Here is a 25,969-nt window from a genome sequence, read left to right on the forward strand (position 1 = left end):
GAAAGATTATTCTAAGAAAGTGAGAAAATGTATGTGGAGAGCATTTTGGCAATTCTGAAACACTAGTGAAAAATGTACAGGATTACTTAACTCGCTTTTCCAGCAGATTTTGTTTGGTCTATTTTAATGTTAGTATTATTTCAGTTTGTGTATGTCTGTGTGAATTACAAATGCTAAACATTAAATGAGGGAGAGGATTTTGTATAATGGGCCAGTGTCTCTTTGTGCTCACCACACCTGAAATCCACCATCACCAGGGCCTCACTGCTTCTCAAAACCAATCTTTTCTTGTTTTCAGGATCAGAGTTAAATTTTTTCAGAGTTTTTTTTTTTTTCTTTTTAGCTTTAATGTATTTCATATGCCTTAGGAAAATATATGTTTGGAGGAACAGCCCTGAGACTGACTAATCAAAAAAAGGAGGAAAGTTGCAGAAGAGTGTATCAGTTGGGAAAAAGTGATACACGATCAGTTTCCGGAGATGACCTGGGTCTGCCTTGTGTAAATCTGTCATTAGCATAAAGCACTGACTCTCTATTGCATTTTTGGTGTTTAAAATTTGTCCCCAGGACCTATCTAGATGCTTGGCACTTAGTAGATGCTCGGTAAGTATTTTTGAAATAAGTGAATGAATGATTGAACTGAATCTTCACAGCAACTCTCTGCTGTGCACAGGCAGATGGCATCATTTCTATTTTAGAAATTTGGAGTCTGCAGATCAGAAAAGTTAATTAATTTTCTGAAGGTACAAAGGATTCCAGATTGGAGTTCAGGTCTGTCTGTTCTCATTCCACTCCACTGCACTACTTATGTTGCCGCCTCCCTTCCATCGCCACTTAAAATCCTCCTAACCCATAGTGCCCTTTTGCATTTTGGAGGTGCCCAGCAACCGAACAGCCTTCTTACTCCAGGGGCACAACTCTCCCCTCATGGAGGGACTTTTCAGTGGGAGCTGCGGCTCTTTCTCCCTGGTCCATATCTCCAGGCCCTGAAATAGGGCTGAGTTGCCTGATCCCATCTGGGACCTGGAATCTTGAGGGACTAACTAAAGTACTCGAGGACAGTTGAGTGTTTATTTGCCACCATGGATCGTGAATCAAGTGGCATCAGCAGCAGCATCCATATCCCAGGATGTCCCAGGGGTGCCGGTCCCGTGGCATGATCCTGACATGTTTCCTGGTGCCCAGGGTCACTTCGTTCTTTCTCATTTTCCAAGGCTGGCTTTTCAGCTTCTCATCAATTCCTAGAGGTAACCCATAGTCTTCAAGAGAATTCCCTTTCTCTCTGAGTTAGCTAGAACTGTAAGCAGCTGATGCACAGCCTCTCATGATTTGTCTTCAGGCCCGTCGCCCGGCAGGAAGCATTCTCAGCTTCTACTGCCCACAGGGAATTAAGCTCATAGGTTTTTCAGGCCATTAGAATAATATTTACAGGGCCATAGTTTGTCAATAGTTATGTGGAAGCATGAGAGTTCTGGAAAAATGAATACATTATTCTTCCAAGGAATCGCCCGAACATAACGGAAATAGATCCCAGTGGGCATCTTTCCTTTAACTTTTTTTTCCTTCATATTGTGTGCTTTTTGGTAGCTTTCCAGCAGGGGTCGCACACTCAAATGCCTTCGGAGGCCAGGCAAGTAACAGCCTGAGTGAAGCAGGCCTCTGGGCCTGGGTAAGGGGGGCCCTATAGCTCAGCCCCAACAAAGGAGTTGACAGTGGGACACAGGCCCAGTCTTGCCACATCTGTGTGTGTGTGTTTAAAGATAGGCTGTAAGTTCACAAATTTATGTAGAATCTGCTGATATTTAAGTACCAGCAGCTAATTCAATATTTTTAAATAACACCATGTGGGCCCCGCAAAACAGTTCTGTGCATAGGCCTCATCATATCTTTCCCATAGGCCTCTGATTTATGGCCTCCATCCAGCTTCTGGGGATAGAAAAGAAATTGATTGGAATGTGGGATTCAGTGGAATCAGTTACCCAGCATATGGAGACCAGGCTGTATCAGGAGTGTAGTGTAGACAGAGTTCCAGTGAGTTAACCTTCACATTTATGGAAGTTTGTTGTGGTATTCCTTCTCCCTGTCCTAGTGCGCAGGCACAATGATCACATTTATTCCTTTAACACATTTATTGAGTTCCGACCACGTATGGAGCATTGCTCTACTTACTGGTGACACAGTCGAGAATAAAACAGATGGAAACCCTTGTTCTTGCACTTCTTCTAGTGGAGGACATGGATAAAGGCAAGAGAAATAAGTAAGATCTCTCTTATGTGAGACGGTGATGTGCTAAGGATAAAAATAAGTCAAAGGAAGGCCATAGGAAATGTCAGGGGAGCCAGGAAGCTTGAAGTTCAGTCTTTGCTTCAGCATAACCCAAGTTCTACTGTCTGATGTAAAAGATTTTGGGGTGTGGGAGTTTGGACCATGGATTTTGTTCTGGGACTTGGTATTTGGGTAAAACCCTGGTAACAGACTATACTCTTTGTTTTAATGAAATCCACTATTGAGCATATTTATTGGGCATCCACCATGTGCCAGGCACTGGATTAGGTGCTAGACTACATGAATGAACACCACCAATCCAGGGCCAGTATCCTCAAGGAAATTGTAGACCAGCGTGGAAGACATTAATAAATGATCGCAAGAGAATAGATAACCGAGCTGAGTGAGGAGTATGGGAAGGGTGTCTTTACTAGTGAGTTTTGATGCTCAGAACTGACATTCGCCACCTTTTTAATCAAGTCTCTGGTGTGTGCCAAGAACAGTTTTGGTATGTGCTTCTCACCCTAGCTGAAGCCTGAACCCCAGCATCAGTGAAGATTTTTTGAAGCTTTAATTCCTTTCTCTGGCAATGGCATTTTGTATTATTACAAAATTTCATTTTGTATGACAAAAATGAAGTATGTTAAAAATCTGTTCTCAGTGTGAGATGTCCTCGTGCCCTTTGAAACTCTGATGCACCCTCTCCCGAATCTGCCCCAGGCTTTGATATTGATTGACTGCTGTTGCCGGGATAGTTGTGGAGAAGATACAAGATAGTTCCTGTTCTTTTTTTTTTTCTGCTTTTTCTCCCCAGGTCCCCCCAGTACATAGTTGTATATTTTAGTTGTGGGTCCTTCTAGTTGTGTTATGGATAGTTCCTATTCTTGACAAAGTTATAGCTTAGTATGGCAGGCAGATACATTAGTGAGTTTTTGCATAAAAGGTGATGATACATAGTGTTGAGGCCTCTGCCTGTTTCATTAGACATGCCTTTCCTGGGAACACTTCTGCCACCACCCTGTTTCTTTCTTTCATTGCGATACTCTTCCATAGCGTGATTTCATAGCAATGATGTTTATCTGCAGTCATCTTGTTACTTCATTGGCTTATTTGCTGACTAGTTCTCTTGCCCATGAGAATATGTGCTTCCTGAGAGCTGGCATCTGGAGGTGGATGTGTGTTTTTCCCACCAGTTTCTAGAACGGTATGTGTGGTTCCAAGCAGTTGCTCAGAAAAGAAACAAGAGGCAACATTTCTGTCTGGGGGTATTAGAGAAGGCTTCATGGGGGAAGAAATATTTAAGGAAAGAGAGAGACATGAGAGAAAAGCCAAAGAAGAACAGTAAGACAGAGTCAACATTTGTACAGCCCCCGGGCCCTCCTGGAGAACTCATTTGTCCATTTTAGAGATTCCCAGTGTGGTGAGCCCAGGTGAGTAACTGGCATGTTAACACAGATGCTTCTCTGAATACATCCTGGTCATGGAAAAGCCCTCTGGCATGAAAAGAATGAAAATGATTAAAAAAGAATGAAAAAAAAGAGAAAAGAATGAAAATTATAATTTCTTAATTTCATGTAGCATGATAGTACCCACTGTCTCCTTTTTCTCCTGTACCCAGTCCTTCAAGGGAGAGAGGGAGCTCTTAGCATCTTCATTCTATACTTAAGGAAATTGAGGTCTGGAAGTGAAGCAATTTTTCTTAGATCCTCGGAAAGAAGGCTGCAGACCCTGGGTCCATGGCCACAGTTCCCCACCTGCAGTGCGCAGACGGCTCAAGGTGGAGACTTGCTAAATTCCTGGAGGACCGAGTGACCCACATCTTCTATAGGCGAAGAAATATATTTAGATTTAAAACATTCATGTCTCTTTTTATTCATCGAGAACTTCCATTTCAGCACTTTCCAAGATGCATTTCGTGTCTTGTTGAATTTCCTCTAGAATTCCTGCAGATTAGGTACTTGTACGCCCTGCGGTAGGTTGTTTTATGTAAATGTCTTCACTTTTTCGTTTAGGAGAGTAAATCAGAGTCCTGTATCAGCAGTTAAAATACAGTGGGAGAAAGGTGATTTCAGATGCAGCCGAAATGACAAGGCCTGCTCACCTGCTCGCCTGGCTGTGCTCAGAAAAATAAACACTTGAGTGGCAAGGAGTGAACCGGCTGGGCGCCTCCTGTGGAAAACTTGCTTGCACTCTATTTAAATTACCTCTTAAACCAGATTTTCCCCAGCTTCCTGGGTGGGAAGGAGGGAGAGGATGTCAGTTACAGATTTCTGGAATGAGAGTTTGGAGTTATTCTTGTGCTGGAAAGAGCATGGCTTTTGAAGTCACATCTGTTTGAATTTCTGATCTCTTCCTTACTGATGGTATCATCCCGAGAAATAGACAGTTTTTCTGGGCCTCAGTTTTTTTGACATTCTAATGAGGATTAAAGGAGCTTGCCAATATAAAATTCCCAGCATAATGCTCAGGAAACCTATTCTTCTTGTGTAGAGTTGCCAGATTTAACAAATAAAAATACAGTACACTCAGTTAAATTTGAATTTCAGATAAACCACATGTAATGTTTTAGTATAAGTATACCAGAGATACTAAACATTAAGAAGTTATTCATTGTTTTTCTAAAATTTAAATTTAACTGGAAGTCGTACATTTTATTAAACATCCCTATTCTTGCAGTGACGGTTCTGAGCGATTACTTTGGTGAACGTTCTAGAACTCTAGAACCTTAGAAAGTAAAGGGGAGAGTCTAGCCATCCTGAAGGTAAGATGACTTAGCCAGGATATGGTCCAAGGAGAAAAGGAAGGATTATATTCCCTGGCGAGCTAAGCAACAGATCAAACCAAGGCAAGCTCATTTGTTTGCTAAAAGAAGCAAAAGAATTATGGCCCCGACCAGATCTCTCAGTGTGTTTACAAGTGAGCCAGATTCCCTCCCGTGTCGTGAAGCCATGCACCAGATTATTCCCAACACCCTTTGCGAAGAAGGTGCTTCAATCCCCTTGAGGCCCCCAGGGTAGGGTTCAGTCCACTGACGCAGCACCTTATTCAACACAAATATTGCTCTGAGCTCGTTACTGTAGGGCCGGAATTAGAAAGACGAGGCGCACACAAGGGCACCACTGAGTGCACTGAAGGAATACTTTGTGCTTTGAAAACTCACACCTGCAATTGCTTCCTCATCGGCTGAATCCAAAGCTAATAAAACGGTGAGAGGCCCTTTCACAATCGCGCCTCCCGAGGAGATGACCTCAGGTTATAAATTGAACCCGAGATCCCCACTAAGACGCTGGAGTATGTTGTTCTGAGGATGGCTGTGAAAGTGTTGTGTTTCCATTTCAGGTAATAACCTGATGGGGAGCTAAATTAACAAGACTTTCTTGGGTGTGGACTTTCCAAAGCAGAGTAGTTTTATGCTTTTTTCAATGGTGACATTTTGCTCATGCTGAAATAATCAGTTTCTGTTGCATGTCATGCTACTAACTCCTCCTTTAACCTGATCTGCTTACTAGTAGCGTGTTTATATGGAATATGGACAAGAAAGAAGGGAAACGACATAATGGTTAGCCCCTGGTCTTAACCAGCCAGAGGGATCTGGTTAGAATCCACTTTGCTACTTCTCAGCCATGAGGCAGGAGTTGAGTTACTGCGTGTCTCTAAGCCTCCGTCTCTGCCTCTGTTAAATGGGCATAATTAAAATTCTAGCAGAGGATTGCTTAGTGCACATTAAACCAAGTAAGTTATGTTCAGCATTTACACAGTGCGTGGCTCATAGTCAGCATGAAAAAAAAAAAAAAGATGCTGTTAATAAGATGTCAAAGGAAAGCACTGTAGGCCTCTAGATTGCAAGCTCAGTGTCGTGTCAGAGGCCATGGACTGAATCTCGTGCATCGTATTCATAGGGGAGTGTCTGAGTCTTTTGCCGTTTGTTTCTTTAGTCTTAATTTATATAATTCAAACAAACTTTATCATTTCATTTTCTGCGCCAACAGATAAGAAGCAGCAGTGTAGAAAAGTAATGGAAGGAGCTGTTCGGGGAAGACACAAAGTACAGAAAGAGAAAGGGAAGGAGGGAGCAGGAGAAACGAAGAGAACGAAGAATACAGGACAGGACAACTGTTAAATGCAGGTAGAAGGATTCCAAGAACATGAAAGTCCATTGACGCTGTGTACGGGGCAGTGCTCAGGAGTCCTTGATTAAATCCCGATGCAGACATTTGAGTAAATGCCACCCCTATTCCCATTCCCAAGGCTCCTCAGGACCCCAGCTTAATGCCCATGACCTTGAGGGAAGGACACCAAAACTGTAATGGTGAAACTGGAAAGGGCATGGAACGAGATATAACCAGTGAAGCTTGGGCTTTCTCCCTGTTCTATGACAGCATGAAATCACATAAAAACTGAAGACAAGGAACTGAGTGCCATCTTGTGGAGGGACCGGCCACAGTGCCCCTCCTGCTCCTCCTCTTCCTGTGAGGGGTTTGTTTCTTTTGGTTTGGTTTTAAATTCCCATTCATTAAGCGTCAGCTATTATAAAAGAGAGTTTCAGCTGGCTCAATGCCTTCTGCCCAGATGCCTCCCTGTGAGGTGGGCACCGTGCTCCTGTCTCTCTGAGCCCTGACTACACACATGTCACAGGAACTGACCATTCCCAGGGGATGGGTCCCTCCTCCTCAATCTTTCTGCAAGGTGGGAGCATCCTTGAGGCCAGAGCATTTTGGAGTTCACGGTGACTCTGGGCACAAGAGAATGCCCCCTGCTCCAGAAGGGAGTGTATTATTTGAGATATTTGACATTGGAGAAATGATTTTATTTTCCCAAACCTTGGTTACCTTATCTGTTAAATAGAATTATATTTCCTCATGGACATTTGCTGTGAGAATAACATTTTATAACGTACATAAAACACCCATTCGAGAGCCTGGTACTGAGTAAGTATTTATAATGCTGCACTTAGTACTAATCATTTGCTTTTCTCGCTGGTAAGCCTGGTTTTGTTTGGAAAGTAGATCAAGAATGTCACTGAGGATTAGCTGCGTATCACCTTCCAATCTGCCTCCTCCTTCTGGCCGATCCCACTCCAGGTGGTGAGAGGGCCGTGGTGTCCCCGGGCAACCTCTCTCATCACTCTGCTCTGTCATAGGAAGACAGCAAGGTTGAGGAGCTCTCTTTTAATCAGGGGAGGAAATCCCTCTCAAAAGCCTACAGGAGAGTCCCCCATAGGTCCCATTAGCCAAAAAGTTGGTCACCTGCCCACAGCCCAAAATTACAGAAGAGGAAACTGAGGCACACAGACATTTGAAACAGTGGAAGAGGACAATTAATCGACTACAGTAACCTTGAATTGATCCCTCTTGCCTTTGAGCAACTATTACATTCGTGTTTGTACATTGTAATTGGCGATTGATCCTGCTCAGCTTCATAACATCTCTTTCAGTGCTGTCTTCAGCTAAAATACAAATCTTGTAGTCTTCTGGTTTCACTTTTTTTTTTTAACTCCCAGCTTCCCAAATTTTACGACCATTTGCAATCTGCTATATTTCTCTGTGTTGATCTCTCCAGCCCTGACCTGAGCAATCTTTGCAAAACACAGATATAATCAGGTCCCTGCCCTGTCCCCTGATGCAGAATGTCCCATGGATCCCCATTGTTTACAGCGTTAACGTTTGGGACTCCAAACACTGTTAAGTGCAGGAGTTTTTAGCTCAAGAAGAGATCTGGGCCCAGCCACAGCGCTCCATCGCAGTATTCTCTTGGGCAAGTTAGTAATTTCTCTAAACCTCAGGTATTATTCATGATTTCTAGTTACATATTTTTTTCATACACTTATTTATTTAATGTTTAATCTGTTCCAGTAGATGAAATTGTAGGAAGATGAGGATGTTGTCTAGAGCACCCAACCTGGATCGAACCTGAACCAGTGCCTGGCAGATAGTTGGCTCCCAAGAAATAATTGAATGAAAAAACTAAGGACCCCAATACCTCTGTTTCATAGAGTTGTCAGGATTAAATGCGGTGATGCATGTAAAGCACTTAATGCACATAGTGGGTGCTCCAAAGCTAGCTCTTTTGCTATTTTGTTTTTTATAATAAAAATCTTGATGAGATTCGAGTCCTACAGCATGGCATTCACATCTTAATCTTTCAAGCCTCATCCCTCCCCATTCTCTATTCTATACACAAGCTTCATACTCCAACGACAGGACTGCCACCCCTTGTTCCCCCAGATAAACCAGGAATGTGGATGTTTCCACCCTTTGCACGTGCTGTTCCCTCTACCTTGAATCCCTGCCACCCTCTCCGCTTTCTTACCAGGTTCAGACTGTATTATCCTTTTGGGTCTGTTTTGGATGCTCTCCGGGTCCACCTCCTCCCCATTCCATAATAAATCATTATATGGGTGGTAGCACTGTGGATCTGTCTCTTCTGGACACATAACAGAGCTGTACTTTCCTTCCTGTTTGAAGATCCACGGCGTGGCCATGTGACTCTCTATGGGCAGTGAAAGTGGGGGAAGTGACATGTGTCACATCTGGCCTGGAGCCTCAAGAGCCAGCTCATGCCTTATGAGTCTTCTCTTCCCCTCTGGCATGATGACCTGCACTATTCAAGTCAGGAGGGATTCTGTTTTTCTGGGACTCTGAGGGACTTGAGGGAGCAGGGTCCTGCCACCCACCCATGTGGGACAAGCAGCCAAAGGGAGGGGCCACTGAGATGACTGTGTTTATCTCAGCTTGCCCTAGCGTGGCCTGAGTGAGGCAGGCTTGTTCATTTCTCCTGGAGCTCCTTCTCGTTCAGGTGATATTGTTAGAATTGCGTGTTGGCTTGGCTGCATCCCTCAGGAAGCAGCTCCCGGGAGAGCAGGACAAACCTCTGCTCCTCAAGCTTCGCAGCCCCTCGTGTCTGGTCTGGGATGTAATGCACAATTGCTGAATGAAACTGAAACGTGGATTCGTGTGGTGAGAAGCAGGGGAAGGCCCTCAGGTCATGAGATATGGGAAGTGAAAGTGCCATTATTATAAAAAGAAATATCAGTCTTTGAGAGAAGGAGGATGTCGTAGCTCAGATTGCTTGAGCTCAGATGGGCAGCTGTCCTTTGTCACCCCGAAAAGGAGTGAAGACCTGAAAAAATGTTCCTGGGTAGAATCAGTGCCACCTGGAGCTCTGTCCTTTCCCGAACTCTCTCATCGCAGCCATATGCACATCGGCCTTTCCCCGGCCATGTGGGCCCCTGTTCCAGGGCCATCTTTACACTCTTAGTCTTGACGGTGGTGCCTACCTTTTCCTGCTTCTGATCCCCCACCACTGTCCCTTCACTGCACACATTCCAGCAGAAGCAGCAGAAGGGCTCTGGGTGGCATCGGGCCATTTGTTAGGATTCTAGTGACATAGGCCACCGGCCCTGCTGCCTTAAACAATCCCATGTGTTGAGAATTGCTTCACCTGCTGCCTTTTCTTGCTTGAGTGGTTCTTTATGGTCCTCTGCTAAGGATGGCACAAAGGCTAATTATCTCAATAGTTGTCCTTTAAAAACATTAGATTAAGAGCCACAGTATGCTTTTCATTCTGCTTTTTTCTTTGTCATCTGTCTCTCTCTGCATAGCTCTCAGTGCTTGAAATTTTCTGCAGAGTGCTTTTTTCTTACTTGTCAATCTTTGGAATGTTGTGATTTCTTTCTTTATATATGACAGTTATTTAAGCAGACTAGTTGTTAGAAAATCTAAATCATTGCTATTATTCTTCCTTTCTTCTTTTCTTCGAGCTAGTATTATCAAGCTACTATTGATGAGCGAATATTATTGAGCTCTGTTGAGTGTCTACCCTGTGTCAGGTGGGCGAGGGCTTTTTTCTGTCATATCTCATTTAATTTTTATAGCTACTCAACACCGTGGGAAGCATTCCCTTTCTTCAGTTGGGGAAACTGAGGCCCAGAGAGGAAGGTGCTTTTCCATGGGCAAAATACTAAGCCAGGATTTAAACCCTGGTCCATCCGAACTCACTTGCTTTGATCTTCCCACAGCATTCCATTTATTTCTGTATTTTCCTGCTTGTATACTTTAGCCCGGACATCAGTTAAAAGCATTGAACTTGGTTTTTGTCCTCCCCAGACCTGTGAATGATACTCAGGTATTTTTCCCTGAAATGTGTCCCAAACTTCCTCTTCCTGGCCTCCTTTAAGTTGCTAAGATAGTGTCTATGCCATAGCCTCCTTCATATCATTGGGCTGGAAGTATGTGTTTCTATATCCACCTTTCTCCTTCCACAGTGGGCTCTTTGGGAGTTACCGGGGAACCGGGACAATGTGTCCCTGGACAGTGCCTGGGAGAAGGGCTGCAGTCAGGAAGCCGGCTATCTGTGTCCTGAGCAAATGACACATTCTCCCGGGCAGTGTCTGAGGGGAGAAGGAGGGTAATTGTAAGAAGAAATCTTAAAATCCAATTTAGTGACTCACAGTATTGAACATCTTTCTCCCTATGACTCTAAGCTTTTGAAGAAAAATTATGCAAACCTAAACCAGAAATCTCAGCACAATCTTCAAAGTCTCATTTAATTTGAACCATCCTTCTTTGGCCAAACGTACTGTTAGGTTTCAGTTTGGTACCAGTCTGGAGTACACAGCCCGGCCTGCGTGTTCGTCCCAGCTGGCGGGAAGTGAAGGTGGCTGTCAAAGGAGGAGAGCAGTGGGGCCACAGTCACGTTTTATTCTTTTGACACCTCTGGAAACTCATCATCATGGAAGCAGCTTATGGGCTGAAAATTTCCGGATCTCAAGGCATGTGTTAGCTTCATGAATGCATTCATGACCTTAAGGGGGTGGGAGAGTAGCAGGAAGTCTTGAAAACTTAGTTCATTGTCAGAGCCATCACACTTGTGCGCACACACGCATGTACCCACGAACACACATCGGATGTGACAGGTACCTTTCGGGAGGAGTTGGAATAGAGTCACACGAGTGAACCTTCTAAGGTCCCGTCGAGCCCAGCTGACTCCACAGAAGAAGGAACAACGTAGAGAGTCACATGCAGACCTGTTTGTCCTTCTCCTCTCCCCCAATGCCTTTGCCTTTTCCTTCCTGTTCACTAAGAGTTGGAGGAAGAAATATAGTTATTAGAACATGATAACTCATTCCTGTACCATTTTTCTTCTTTGGTTTTGAAACACAAAACAATTTCTATATGTAGCTCTGTTATAATTCTTATGTCACCACACATTAATATGACGAAATGGCTTTACATGTGATGTATGTGTCTCCATCATTCCCTTGTCTGGGCATCTTCCTGCCCTGCGGCCTGTCCTTAGCCCCCTCACAGCCCTAACTCAGTGCAATCACCACATTTTTTGTGCCACTTCCCCTCCATTTGCCCCGCATACCCTACCCCGCTTCACGTGCCTGAGGTCTTTAAGGGAAGGGGCACGATACCAACTTTGTCTCCAGTTCCCCAGGGCCTGGTACACAGGAAGTCTATTTAGGTCTGGACTCTGAATTGTGGGTACACGGGGCAGGCTGATAATTGGGTTTTCTCACATCTAATATTCTTCAAAGGTTGCTTCTTCATTCTTTAGAGAGGCTGAGTGTTATCTGCAGTAAGAACCAAGAAGCTGGTCCTCTATGACAGTTTGAAACCCTCCTCTGTTGTTCTGAGCAATTCCACTCACTCCTCAACCTACATACCTCATGTAGGCAAGCAAAACTCCTAGAGTAAACTGCTTCCATCCAGCCTAGAAGGTCAGTAAGCTGACTCTTTGGATTGGTTGAAGGGAAATCTTGTCCCACCACATGCACCCCCTCTCCTCCCACCCCGGCCTGAAGGGCTCCTTCTAATCATGTATTTTATTGTCAAGGAGAAACTTTTTAAATAATGCTATTTTCTTCAGCTTGTTTTGTTCCAGTGATGGCTAAGCATCTTTTATAGATCGTTCACTGATCAAGCTGATCCACCTCTTAATCAGGTCCTAATTCGATTAATATTCATTGAATGAATGCTGAGTATGATCTGAATAGAACCAGAACAGCAAGTGCAGCTGGGGAGGCCCCTCACAGGGAGCAGTCTCTCCTATTAGAAGCTGTATTATTTCCCCTTAGCCAAAAGACCTCAGCCGTGCCGAAATTCAATATATGTCGCTACCTTTAACCCATGAAACGTTAGACTGATGCTGGCACAAGTGGCAAAACTTTATGATTTACTTGTGACAGTAATTATTTTGTTGGAAATATTGGATAATAGTATCTTGCTACGACTGACACCAGTTTCTTAATTTTCTAAAGCCTTCACATTTGAGATAGATGTAAAGGGAAGATGATCTTAGAATTTATGACCCAGTTGGTTCTTTTTGTAAACAAGGCTTAGAGTATTTCCGCTTCTTGGCCAAAGTCACGCAGAAGTCAAGGCAGACTTGGACTAGACCCCGGCTCCCGATTCACAGCTCAGCACCTCTTGTGCTTTGCTCTTTAAAGCAAGGAAGACTTTGTGGAGACGCATTGTGTGTGCCTGAAATTATCTGTGTTAGTGATACTGATTACCTGAATAGGACCTTTATCAGCTACAACGATGGAAGATGGAGATCTGGGAGTGACGATGAGGACATTTGGTGAGGGTTTTCTATATGCCAGGCCCTCTTCATAGCACTTCATGTAGTCCTGTCTCTTTAATCCTTGTGACAATCCTACGAAACTGGTACTGTTACCATCCCTACATTTCAGGTGAGAAAACCAGGCACACAGAGGTCACGTGACTTGCTTTTAGTCACCCAGAGGAAGTAAGGGGTGGAGCCGGGATTCAAACTCACATTCTCAACCACCAGCCTCCCCTCTCTGAGCTCTTATAATTCATCTCGAGGATTCCTGAATGTCTCTCACTGATTCCAGCTTATTTCAAATATGTTATTTAAGAAATAATACATAAATTATATTTCAAAAGTATGAAATATAAATCATTTTGCATCAGCATTCAGAAAGAATGATCAGGCTGGTGATGATTTAATTTATCATATAGTATTATATTTAATCTGAAGGTATTGAAATTATAACGAAAGATAACAAGAGATCACAGAGAAGGTGGTGTTGAGCGCAAGATGTAGGTGTTGTCCTTCTAGATAGATTAAATGGCATTTAAGGATTTCAAGAGGAATGAGATAATAGGCAGATATTCCCTGTTGAAAGTAAATTCACCATAGATAAATTAATCAGGGGCAAATGAAATACTAATTCATTTTGTAGAATTTGAAGCTTAAGAATATAAAAGGATACTCAACCTGAATAGCATTTTTAAATTTTTTCAGGTGAGGGACCAATAGAAATCACAGTTGTGCTCATGTGTGTGGGGTGGAGGAAAGAACCAGGCGCTCTTGCTTTATTCAGTGCTATCACATGAACAGCAACAATTTAATTCAGCAAAGGAAAAAATATGGGCAATATAAAATGAAAACCAGCTCTGGTGCTGTGCTTTCATCACTGCCGTGCCTGTTTCCCCCACAGCTGCTTGCAGGCAGGGATGTCTTAGTCATTGCTCCACCCCGGTGCCTTTCACGGTGCGTGTCAATACTAAATGCTCACTTAAATGTCTGTTTTTAAATGATCGTATTAAACCAAGGACATGCAGATCCAAAAGGAAAGAGAAAAACAAGCTTTGGGCCAAACCTGAGTAGAAGTTTCCAAGATTTTCTATTAACGTGCCCCAAGTTGGAGCCTGTAAGTGACATTGCTGGGATCCAAGCTCAGGGCTTCATGCTTCATTCTATTGTCAGGGTCTTTTCCCTCTGCCACATTTCTAATTGCCGGAGGCTGAAGCCTCTCCAGTTCTGGCCCTGCTGGTTCCTCCAGCCTCGGATCTGTCTCTATATCCCTGGTCCCTCTTCCTCTACTTAAGAGGACAGTAATCCCATCATGCATCCCACCCTCAGGACCATGACTGAGTCAAAATCTAACCACATCCCAAAGGCTCCACCTCCAAACGCCATCACACTGGAGATTGGGGCTTTGTTGGATGAATCTGGGGGACACGCACATTCAGTGCATGCACTCTGCCTCAAGAAATGAGTCAAATCTTCCCTCTACCTTTGCCCACCCAGAGGAAGGATTTACTTTAGTTTGTACATATTTATTTTCAACTACAAAGTATTCTAACATTCCCTGCACTAACACAAAGGAAGAGCAGATTTCCATGTGTTTGGGGTTCACTGGAGTGGAAATCAGATGTTGATTTCTGATTCATTTCAGCCCCTGCATGCTTGACCTTGGGGTTCCTGTTCTCTACCTACCACAGTTTCCCCTTCTGCAGGGATAACAACAGGACAAAATGATGGCACGTGGCCCTGTGGCCTCTGATGCCCTGTGTGTCGTTCTTGGCCATTTGGGGGAAAATGCACGGGATTCATGGGTGCTTGCCAACTGTGCGGTGATGATAGCTATCCATTTCAGCAAGGGAGGCCCACACAGTCAAAATGGCACCTGTTGGGAGGGTGGGTCACCCCTGGAGCAGGAACTGAAGCCACGCACAGCCAAGGGCACTGAGGTAGCCCAGCTCCTGTCTCCTGTCTGCCAGCACAGCTCCCTTTTCCACTCAGCGGCACTGAGTAATGAGAGGCCCTGTCCGCCCTCCTGTCACGGAGTTCTGCCGTGCACTGCCTGTGCCAGTGCATTTCTGCTTCTAACAAAGGATTCAGTTAGGTCACCACTGCCTCTGTGCACAGCACTGCAGATTAAACATGTTGAGAAGTAACTCCTCCTCCTCCTCCCTCACCACGGCCACACACACCTGGCTGCTCATCATTCATGCAGGGGCATTTATGAAGGACCCACTGCGTGCCCCTTCACAAACAGACAGCCTGAACCGTTCTATGTGTCACTGTCCTTTCTTCCTTGAGCCTCTGCCTGGTTGAGTCACTGCAGTACTTTGGATCATGAACAAATGTGTTTGAATAATTATCATCCCTGGATCCCATTTATACCACACAGCCTTCTTTTTTTAGGGACGAAAATAGCTACCGTGATTTAAGGGCTTGCCATGGGCCAGGCAATATGGCAACATTGTAAGCATCTACATAGACTATTTTATGGAATCCTCACAATCGGTGTGTGGGGCCAGGGCGGTAGATCCAAGGCTCTGAGTTTCAGTACTGTCTGGTGGATTTTAAGTCACAGAGCTGACATTTGAGCTGGGGATTTTGGCTCTAAAATCTCTGCGAATTCCAGCATCTCCCTGCCAGTCCCCTCTGCAGATAATACCACCTCTGTGGCCAGACCCATCCCTCTCTGTTTTGTCTACCACAGTTGTTTCCAGTCCTGGAATTAAAAACAAACTGCCCCAACAATACTAAGAAATGAAAACCAAGGGCACATTGACCACCTCAGCCCAAGACCAAGGGGATCAGAAGCCGAATCTGAACAGGCACAGGCATTCCAGGCTCACGGCGTCCTTGTCATTCCAAGGGTTGTGGGTGGGAGACTGGTTCCGCTGGGAGCTTGCTAGATACACCAACTCTCAGACCTCTCCTCAGACCTCTTGGGTCAGAATCTGCATTTTTGAACTAGATCTCCATAGATGGGTGTGCACATCTGAGTTTAGAAAGCACTGTGCCCAGCGATTGTAATGGGGCAGCCTTAGCTCCTCCGAGGGCAGCTTTCATCCCCTTCCACTTGCAACTCCTTAGCCAGATCCTTCAACCCTAATCTCTCATCTAATTTGGAGTAGAATGTTGTGTGCGTTGACTTCAGACTATCTGTGTGACAGGTTGTATTTATCCTTGTTATAACATGGAGTTCTCAGAGGCTCAGAAACAACAACTGTGATTGAAATCTCCTGGCCCCAAATCCCTGCCACACTATGCTGCCCTCCCAGGCTTGCCCTCCTTCCCTCCATCCTGGAAAGTGATGTTCATTATCCAGGTAACTGTTTGTAAATATGAATCTCCCAGCATTGCCTTGGATGGAAGGGAGCACAGCAAGGCTGGAGAAGGACTGTTCAAAGAGTCCTCTTCTTTTTCAAAGGGAAAATGGGGCCAATTGCACTTCCTTTTCCCAGACAGTGACCGTGGCCCAGGGAAACTTACTGACATTATGTGGACTGACCTTGGGTCTTTTCTACCCTGAACTCGTTTCACCCCATCCTACCTCACAGCAGTTACCATAAGTAAATCCAAACAAAAGTGAATGTCAACATTTGTTGAAGAGTGTCATGTGTAGGCAATTTCAAGAAAATAAATATTTATGTGAGTCTGGAGATATCACTGTCCTTTCACAGACTGACAGGAGCAAGCTAAATCTGCTTCCTTTTTCTTGGTTTCCAAGATGACCTGCCAAGGATGGAAATTTGACACCACTGCAGCAGGCTTTTAAGTAGTCGTATAAAGGGGAGAGTGAAGACATTTTTGACTCCTAAAGATCAACAAAACATCTTATACTGTTGATTGCTCAGAAGTTTGGTTGGATGCAGAAATGACAGTTGTGTTGTTCAAACTGTCTTTATTCAGGTTTCAGTACACTCCAGAAAATTAAATCACTCAACACCTTGGGATCCCTGGAGAGAAGCAGTTCTTGCATGGCGGTATAGGAGATCTCATCCTTTTGCTATCTTATCATGCTCTGGAGTCAGTGCTCCCCTCTGCCTGGAATGCACTCTCCACTGCCCACGGGGAGGCATCACCGTTCAAAGGAAAAGAAGCACAGAGCTTTAGAGTTGGCCTGCGGGATTTTAGTTTTCACACTTCCTGGGTCTGTGACCTTGAGAAGGTCATTTAACGTTAGTAGAGGTTTCCTCATCTGTCATGGGGAAAAAGGCAGGACACTAGCATTTGTGGAATGCCTGTGGTGTGCCAGGCACTGCACCATATATTCGGCATGGGTGATCTTATTTCATTCTTGATGGCATCCATATGAAGTAGGTTTTAGCCCATTTTGCAGAATGGCACATTGAGCCCCAGAGAGGTAAGAAACGTATCTGAAGTCAGTTAGCTATAAGAATTCTAGCCTGGAACTGTCCAATTGCAAGAGCTTCTTTGCTTTGCCACTAATACATACTACTTTCATTGCTTAAAAAATATAAAATACAATGAGAATAAGCACCTCCTAGTATTGTTGCAAGTATTAGAAGGGATAGTTTATACGCAAGTGACTACACACCGTGGGTGCTCAGTAAGTAACCTCTTCCTTTCCAACTTTTTTGTTAAATCCCTTAAAGGACTTGTGGTCGAATATTTTGATCACTTCTGTATCTGAGAGGAGATTCTTGCCTGTGCCAGCTGTGTCACCGTCTTTTCTTGAGGGGCTGGGAAAGTGTCCTGCAGACTAAGGGATCATAGGCATTGCCATTCCTGAGGCACTAACTTTATCACTTGTGAAATAGTCTAGTTATTTCATTTTATCCGTGAATATATTCCAGTGATGGGACTGCGAGAATATATTGTAGTTAATTACATTCGAAATCTAGGTCATGATGTGAATTATGTAATAAGAAGACTTAGGGAGAAAATTAAAATATTTTTGAAGGGTTATTTCACTGCTTCCCCTCCTTTTTTAATTAAAATATTTTCTAGACTTTCAGATGATCTTGTCCAATCACTCTTAGACATTTTGAGACCCCCTTTCAACATCTGGCTTCTGCTTAACTCTCTAGGGATGAAAAACTCACTGCCTTTTGACACAGTCTTTTTCACAGACAGACAACTGCTAAATTTCTTTCTCTACTGAATTAAAAGCCTTTCCCAGTGTGGCCATTTGCCTAACTTTCTACTACATTTGACACATTCACTCAGCAAATAGGATCTCTAGCACCTACTGTGTCCTAGAATGTATGCCAGACCCTGGGTGATGCCATGGAGAGAGGCAGGACACTGATGAGGAGGCGCTGATTTGACATTGCTGGGTGGAGAGGCAGACAGTAAACAAGCAAATATAATTTTGGATAGTATATAAGGAATATAAAATGGGACAATGTGAAAAAAAGTGATTACAAGAGAGCAGGTGGGTTCTTGCATCTGGGAAAGCCAGTATATGAAATGAAATCTGAATGACAAGATAGAGCCAGCCCCAGAAAGCCTGGGACCCAGCATCCTGGAAAGAGGGAGAACAAATGCCAAGGCCCAGAGCAGGCATGGACTCAGTGTGTTCAAAGGAACAGAAGGTCAGTGAGGCTGGAGCTTGGCTTGAAGGAGCAGACTGAGGCCAGAGGGGCAGGTGGGTCCCATGCTAGGGGCTTCCAGGGCCTACAAAGGAGTTTGGATTTAATCCCAAGTGCAAGGGAACCCCTGGCTGGAGACTTCTCCCTGTGTTGCCCATGCCTGGCAGGTGGTCAGCATCTTCACAGTGGGGCCCGAGGAAGCCTACTGTTGCTGATAGGAAAGACTCTTATCTTTTGAATTCTTGAATCTCAGGGCTTGGTTTATCACTGCAGGACCAAGAAAACAGCCTCCCTGATAAAGGGGAGTAAACAGAGGGGGTCTGCCTCTCTTTGGGGGACCTTTAGCCCGTCTACCAGAGAAGGACAGGTTCATTTTGCTCATCCTAGCAAGCGTGGGGCCTCCCAAGAAATCCGGTCCCTCCCCAAAGAATCGGTGCCAGGCATGTAGGCAAACAGAACTGAGAATCACATCAAGGAGCCCAGTGCCTACTGGACCACTAACTCTGGGCATTGCCGAGGAGGGAAAGGGGAAGCGAGCCTTTGCCTGCTCCCACTGAGTTTGAATCTAGTTCTTCCTCTAACTTTCTGCTTTGAGAACACTTCATTGCTTTGAGCCTCGCTTTCTTGTAATGATATAATTTCCCCCTGAGGACTTGCAATGTGCATCACAAGGGCCCTGCGTACCTAGTTGCCAGCCTGGTGTCTGCTCAGTAGCAAGTGCCACAGATGGCAGCTGCCATCATTGCTTTTGGCAAGGGATGTGACCTGGATTCTAGGTGCTGTCGAGCATTCTGTCCATACCCAGGCCCACTCACGGCTCCAAACTTTCAGAAGGTTCCACTTGTTCAGTATTACCTGGTTTGCTTCTGGAGGGAGAATAATGAATTTATCTTTGTGCTGCCTACAAGTTCAAACTTGCCTTCCTGTCCCTTTTCCTGTTTGGGAAGCTCCCGATTTGTGAGGGGGGCAGGGGATCTTCCAATTAAGAGAATGCTTTCCACACTAGAAGAGCTTTCAGATTAAGAATTACAGCTTCACTCAGTGCTCTGTATCTCTCTGCTGTCCACGTCAGTTGCCACCAGCCACACGTGGCCGTGAGATGTGCTGTGAGAGTAAATGTATACACACTGGATTTTGAAGTCTTAATACAAAAAAATGCAAAATAGCTCTTTAATTTTACATAGTGATTTTTTGTTGGAGTGATAACATTTTTGATATATTGGGTTACATAAAATATTTCTTGTTTTAATGTGGTTCCTGGAAAATTTTAAAGTGCATGTGTGGGTCATTTTAACATTTATAATACAAGTGATAACAACACAGGATTTGTCATGGGGCAAGATGTGACGAGGTGTCAGAGACATAAATAAATCGTGGTTGCTCTCACTTTTGGGAGGGGCTGCTGTTACCTTTATGAGCGTCTCTTGATTGCCTATGAAGATCTGAGTTTCTGAGAATGTAGTAAAGCTGTGTGTTACACTTTTATTTACACAATTCGTCTGCTACATAACTACTATGGGGAAGGTGCTGTGGTTAGCATTATGGAGAGGAGAAGGCATTGGTAAAAATAGGGAATTCATCTCATTGCTTAGCTAAAATGTTAGACACATAGCAAAAATTCAATAAATATTTGTTCAATTAATGAAAAAGTGCATGTATGGCTCACCTTCTATTTCTATTGGACAGTGCTGACAGACATCGTCTCATTTTAGTCTCAGAGTAACCATTTGAGGTAGGTGAGTTATTACCATTTTATACATGAAGAAGCAGAGGCTAAGAGAGGTTAAGTCACTTTGACTAAAGTAAAAACTAGAGACAGGATTCCTGACTCCATAGCCTATGTAATTCCTTTTGGCTCTTCTACCGAAAAAAACAAATGAATGAGTTTGACCTTGTGCTGTACACACCCTGACTATCAGCTGACTCTGGAGTTGGTGACCAGGGTGTTGTCACTGCTGGGTAGATTTTTTTGGAATTTTCTTCTTCAGGATCCCAAAAACATTGTCATTATTTCATGTGAAGACCACATGCCAGAGAGACAGCAGTCACAGCAGATAGAGTACAGAACTGGGATTCAGGAGCCACAAGTTCCAGGCCCGGATTTTCTATGTGACCCTGGGCGAGTCATCTCAGAGCCTCCTCAACCATAAAATGAAAGGCAGGAACCTAATGACTCTCTTCTGCTCTGATGTCCATAATTCCATTGTCAAGGTCAGCGTGACCCGGATGTCCTGTCTTACAGGTTCATCTGAGCTTGGGAATCTTTTCTTTTCTGAGTGTTACTAAGTGGCACAGAAATTTTGGCTGTGCCACTGAAAAATTCAGATTATCAGACTACAAGAGGAGGAAGTTGGCTCTTAATGTCCACTGTGTGTCCAATATATTTTATATATATTTAGATCTATATATGTGTGTATATATACATACACATACTATATATTTATATAAAGCTTAAAGTTTCATACATGCACATGCTATACATATATATATAGCTCTTTCTCCATATAACTCATACATACACATGCTTCTCTCTTTCTTTCTCTATATCTGTCATACAACAGTATATGTAAACAAATATGTAATTATATATAAATAAAAATTATATATAAATACATCACGTAGCAAATATATATATATATTTTAGTATGTGTGTATGAGACTTTAGCTAAGTTTTTTTTCCATATACCTCAAATATTTTTGGAATGTAGAAGGCTTAGAATAAATGAATACATTTTTAGAAAGTATTAAAGTAGAAACGAGGAGCTTTTAAGCTATTAACTGCCCAGGTTTTTTTTGCTTTTTTTTTTGTAAAGGACAAACTATATTTAGTTTCTTCCCCCTGCCGTCTGCTGGTATTCTCCTTTAGGAAAAAGATCTCAGATGTGCACTGTGCTCACCAGGATGTCTCATAATAGAGTGGAAAGAGCGTGAGCAGTCAGACGATCTCAGATCCAGCTTCTGACTCTGTCCCTTAGGTGTTGAATGATTGGGATCTGTAGCCATTTCCTGAGTCTGAATACAGAGCTGTAAGATGGGGAGAGCAATACCCACCACCAAGAGTATCGCTGCCTAGTGTGGAGTGGCTACTTTCTCCCTCACTTCACCCACCCCACCCCCTGAACACATGCAAACACATGCTCACACATGTACACACACAAACACATACAAGCACACGTGTACATACATGCACACACAAGCCAAACATGTAAAAGGTAGACATAACTGGTCCATTTGGTCAACCCACATGGGAAGTTGAGAAGGAAATGGAATTTGACTGAAACGTACAGAAAGGTTCAGATGAGTAAGGAAAAGGCCCATTAAATTACGCTCATCCAATTGATACCCAACCTGAAGTGAGTTCGCTCACCCGTTGCACAGCAAGCCAATCTCTGACACCGGGTGTGGTGGAAGAAAGTAGGAATTTTATTTTTGCACAGCACTGAGCAAGGAGAGAGGGCAGCTAATGCTGAAATCCCAAACTCCCCGAAAAGCTAAAAGGAAGGATTTTTATTTGGGGTTTTAGGTAGGGGAGGGGGAGCATATGGCCTTGCTGGTCGGAGCTTTCCCACCAGCCTGTCTTTGGCCTTGAGACACTTGCAGAGAGGAGGGAGCCCGTGACCTTGCTGGTCAGCAGCTTCCCCACCAGCCTGTATGTCTTTGCGGGAGGAGATAATCCAGTTGCTTGTCGTTGGCCAGTGTCTGTCTCCATGGAGGATAGTGGATTCTGGAGCCAGGAAGCCAGAGAGCAAGCAGGGAATGAGTGTTTTGGTTTTAACCCCATATATGCCGGGTTTAATGTGGGGAAACTGATATCAGGGTATCACAATCAGTAGAACCAACCTGGAACCACATCTTGCTTATTCATCCCTCCTTAAACATTTTTATTTCTTTTTTTCTAAATATTTACATCAGCTGATGTTGCAAGTCCCTTCCCCAGTGTTCTGTGGTTCTAGAAAGATTTCCAGCTATTGAATGCTTGCTCTTTAATATAAATTTTTCAAAACAGTTAATACGGCTGATATCTGAGGGCGGTAGATCAATTTGTTTGATCATAAAAATGGAAGCCCTGGATATTGTTCTTCGTTTTGAACAAGTTTTAAATTAATACAGTGAATTTTAAACTTGGTATAAAGAAGATGATGGGCCCTCTTGATAGATAACATTTTTACTGGCTCTGTAAATCTCACAGTCCCCAAACCGGGCCTGTCTCTAACCTTCCCTAACAGTTTAAACATAGATTACTTAAAAGAGAGCATCCAGTCTCCCCTTTCTGTGAGAGGATCAAACACGGATTGTTGCGTATGAGCTCCCTAAAAACATGAGCCCTGACTCATCTGTCTTTGGGAACCCCATGCAAACTCACCCAGTAGTGTCTGTGTCCTTGAGGGACTTTAGTGCCTAAATGTGATAAATCTCAGACAGGTGAAGAGGAGAGAGCCTCAAGGAGGCAGTTGGTGGAAAGAGAGCCCTGCCTTTAGAGGTTTGAATTTGGGCTATGAATTTTGTACCAGACTAAATTTTTGTATCCTTGGGCAAGACTCTCATCTGTAATTGTCCTGCCTTCTTACCTTACACTGTGAGGTTGCAGTGACAGTCAGTGGAGCTGGCTAGGAGACCACTTTATAAAAAGTAAAACTTTGCATGCATGAAAGTTTTTTGCTTGTTCTATTGACCTCACCTGTTTATCCCTCTGGGCCCACCTCAGACATTTCTTCTGCTATGAAGCCATCCCCAGTTGTTTCAGGCAACAGGAATGAACATATGCCCTCACAGTACCCTGCCTAAACGATAATTGTAATATATATTGTCCTGATTGTAGTCAGGTTGTATCAGTTAACTTTTACCAAGATTGTGCTGCAGTGCAAACCACTGCAAAACTCAACGACTTAAAACCACAACAATGCTTTCTCACTCATGAGCCGGGTTAGCTGTGCTCTGCACAACGGACTTGCGGGGTGGCTCTGCTGCATGTGTCTCTCATCTTCCTCCCCGGAACAGCGGCTGACCAGGGCACACTCTCCTCGTGTTGATGGCAGAAGTGCACCGGCCAGGTGAAGCACACAGGCCTCTTAAGGCTGGGGACTGGCCCATTGTTGTTTCTGCTCACACGCCATTGGCCAAACTCAAACCAAATTTCTGGGAAGCACACTGTCCCCACAATGAGGTTACGGGAAGGGCTGGACTCAGGGAGAGGGGAAGAATTGGGACTAAATGTTCAATCCTTCGTAAGGTTTCCCCTGCCCTATTAGAGTAGAAATCAATCTTCCACACAGGTTCACCTGCCCTATTAGATCAGGAGCCTCTGAGGGGGGAGAGGGCAGACACAATGCCTGCTTCTATATCACCTGCCCGAGGCTGGCAGGGAGCAGATATTTCACTGGTGTTTGCTGAGAGCCAAAAGACCATTCCAACCCTTTCCTTTATAGCAGAGGTTGGCAAACTATGGCCACAGGCCCACTCTGGCCATGTTTTTACACAGAGAGCTAAACATAAAGTGTTGGAAAAAAAATCAAAAGAATAATAAAATGTAGTAAGTATGAATTTCCGATTTGTGTCCATAAATAAAGTTTTATTGGAACACAGCCACGCCCGTTCCTTTATGTATTGTCTGTGGCTGCTCTAGAGCAAAACAGCCTACTTGGAGTTGCCATAGAGACAGTCTGTCCTGCAAAGCCCAAAACATTTACTCTCAGGCCCTGTACAGAAGCTGTTTGCGACTCCCTGCTTTGCAGGATAAAGAACCTCAGAGCGCCCCAGGGAAGTGAATGCTGTGCCCAGACTACAGAGTTGTCAGCTGGATTAAGCCCTCTATCTAGGGTTAATATTTTCCCTCTTTGTTTCCTAGTAATTGGCGGCCTGCGACACCAATGTGTCACTGATCAGGAGGCATTCCCTGCGGCAGCGCTCCATGACCCAGCGGCGCCCGGCCCACTGAAGCCACCGTGGTGTCCAGCATGGCCGCGTTGCTCCTGGGCGCGGTGCTGCTGGTGGCCCAGCTCCAGCTAGTGCCTTGCCGCCCCGCCGCGCCCGGGGCCGAGCCGGGCCAGCAGGAACTGGTGGGGAAAGCGGCCACCCTGCAGAACGAGGTCCGAGCTGGCGCGGCCCCCAACGGCTCTGCCCAGCAGCTGCCGCAGACCATCATCATTGGCGTGCGCAAAGGCGGCACCCGTGCGCTGCTGGAGATGCTCAGCCTGCACCCAGACGTGGCGGCTGCCGAGAACGAGGTCCACTTCTTCGACTGGGAGGAGCATTTCAGCCAAGGCCTGGGCTGGTATCTCAGCCAGATGCCCTTCTCCGCCCCGCATCAGCTCACGGTGGAAAAGACCCCCGCGTACTTCACGTCGCCCAAAGTGCCTGAGCGGGTCCACAGCATGAACCCGTCCATCCGGCTGCTGCTCATCCTGCGGGACCCGTCGGAGCGCGTGCTGTCCGACTACACCCAAGTGTTCTACAACCACGTGCAGAAGCACAAGCCCTACCCCTCCATCGAGGAGTTCCTGGTGCGCGACGGCCGGCTCAACGTGGACTACAAGGCGCTCAACCGCAGCCTCTACCACGTGCACATGCAGAACTGGCTGCGCTTCTTCCCGCTGCGCCACATCCACATCGTCGACGGCGACCGCCTCATCAGGGACCCTTTCCCCGAGATCCAAAAGGTAGAGAGGTTCCTGAAGCTGGCGCCGCAGATCAACGCCTCGAACTTCTACTTTAACAAAACCAAGGGTTTTTACTGCCTGCGGGACAGCGGCCGGGACCGCTGCTTACACGAGTCCAAAGGCCGGGCGCACCCCCAAGTGGACCCCAAACTCCTCAATAAACTGCATGAATATTTTCACGAGCCAAATAAGAAGTTCTTCGAGCTTGTTGGCAGAACATTTGACTGGCACTGATTTGCAATGAGCTAGTCTGGGAACCTTTCGTATTGTAAGTTACGGTGTACATCTAGGGGAAAAAACAAGAATTTTAAAAGGGCATTTAAGCTATAATTTATTTGTAAAATCCATAAATTACTTCTGTACAGTATTAGATTCACAATTGCCATATATACTAGTTATATTTTTCTACTTGTTAAATTGAGGGCATTTTGTATTGTTTTTCATGGTTGTTAACATGTGTAATATGTCTCTATATGAAGGAACTAAAATATTTCACTGCAGAAAAAAAAAAAAACTCTGGAGACGCTGTCTTTTTTGAATATAATTAACTTGCCCCCAACTCAAAATAGCTGCCTGTGTTGCATTTATTGAAGAATCGATATTCCTTTGTTACTAAAAAAAAAAAAAAAAAGTGTTTTCCATGGCTATTATGCATCTCTCTCCTCCTCTCCTTTCTTCAGGGCTCGTTTTAATTTTTAATGTCTCACTGTGGTCATCAGATTTATTTTTTACTTGCGTTATAAGTTTTATCTTCGCTAAGATCCCCTCTTCTTCTTGGAGGTGGCAGGTCCACCCACTCCCGACTTCTGCAGGTAGCTGAGTGTGGATTTTAACCCTACGTAAGCTCAGGGTGGACAAAGCAACGTTAAGACTAGAGAAGTAGTTCATAACTATCAAGAGGCCCGTGGCATACATCTTTGCTTCAAAGATTGCTTG

General features: G+C 44.5%; 1 protein-coding gene across 5 annotated transcripts in view; it reads left to right on the forward strand.

The window, feature by feature from the left end:
- The window catches only part of HS3ST1 (heparan sulfate-glucosamine 3-sulfotransferase 1), a 29,946-nt gene extending 4,347 nt beyond the window's left edge, over positions 1-25,599 (forward strand). For 3 of the 5 annotated variants that reach the window (XM_070262701.1, XM_001500958.7, XM_070262702.1), the window contains one exon: positions 24,223-25,599. In XM_070262701.1, coding sequence (XP_070118802.1) covers positions 24,332-25,267 — 936 coding nt within the window. In that variant the 5' untranslated portion in view covers positions 24,223-24,331 and the 3' untranslated portion in view covers positions 25,268-25,599. Of the gene's footprint in view, positions 1-4,992; positions 5,027-6,254; positions 6,392-24,222 lie in introns of those variants that run through there. The other 2 variants (XM_070262699.1, XM_070262700.1) reach the window with 2 other exon arrangements.
- Positions 25,600-25,969: the final 370 nt, after the last annotated feature.

This window comes from Equus caballus, chromosome 3, assembly GCF_041296265.1.
Source record: "Equus caballus isolate H_3958 breed thoroughbred chromosome 3, TB-T2T, whole genome shotgun sequence".
NCBI lineage: Eukaryota > Metazoa > Chordata > Mammalia > Perissodactyla > Equidae > Equus > Equus caballus.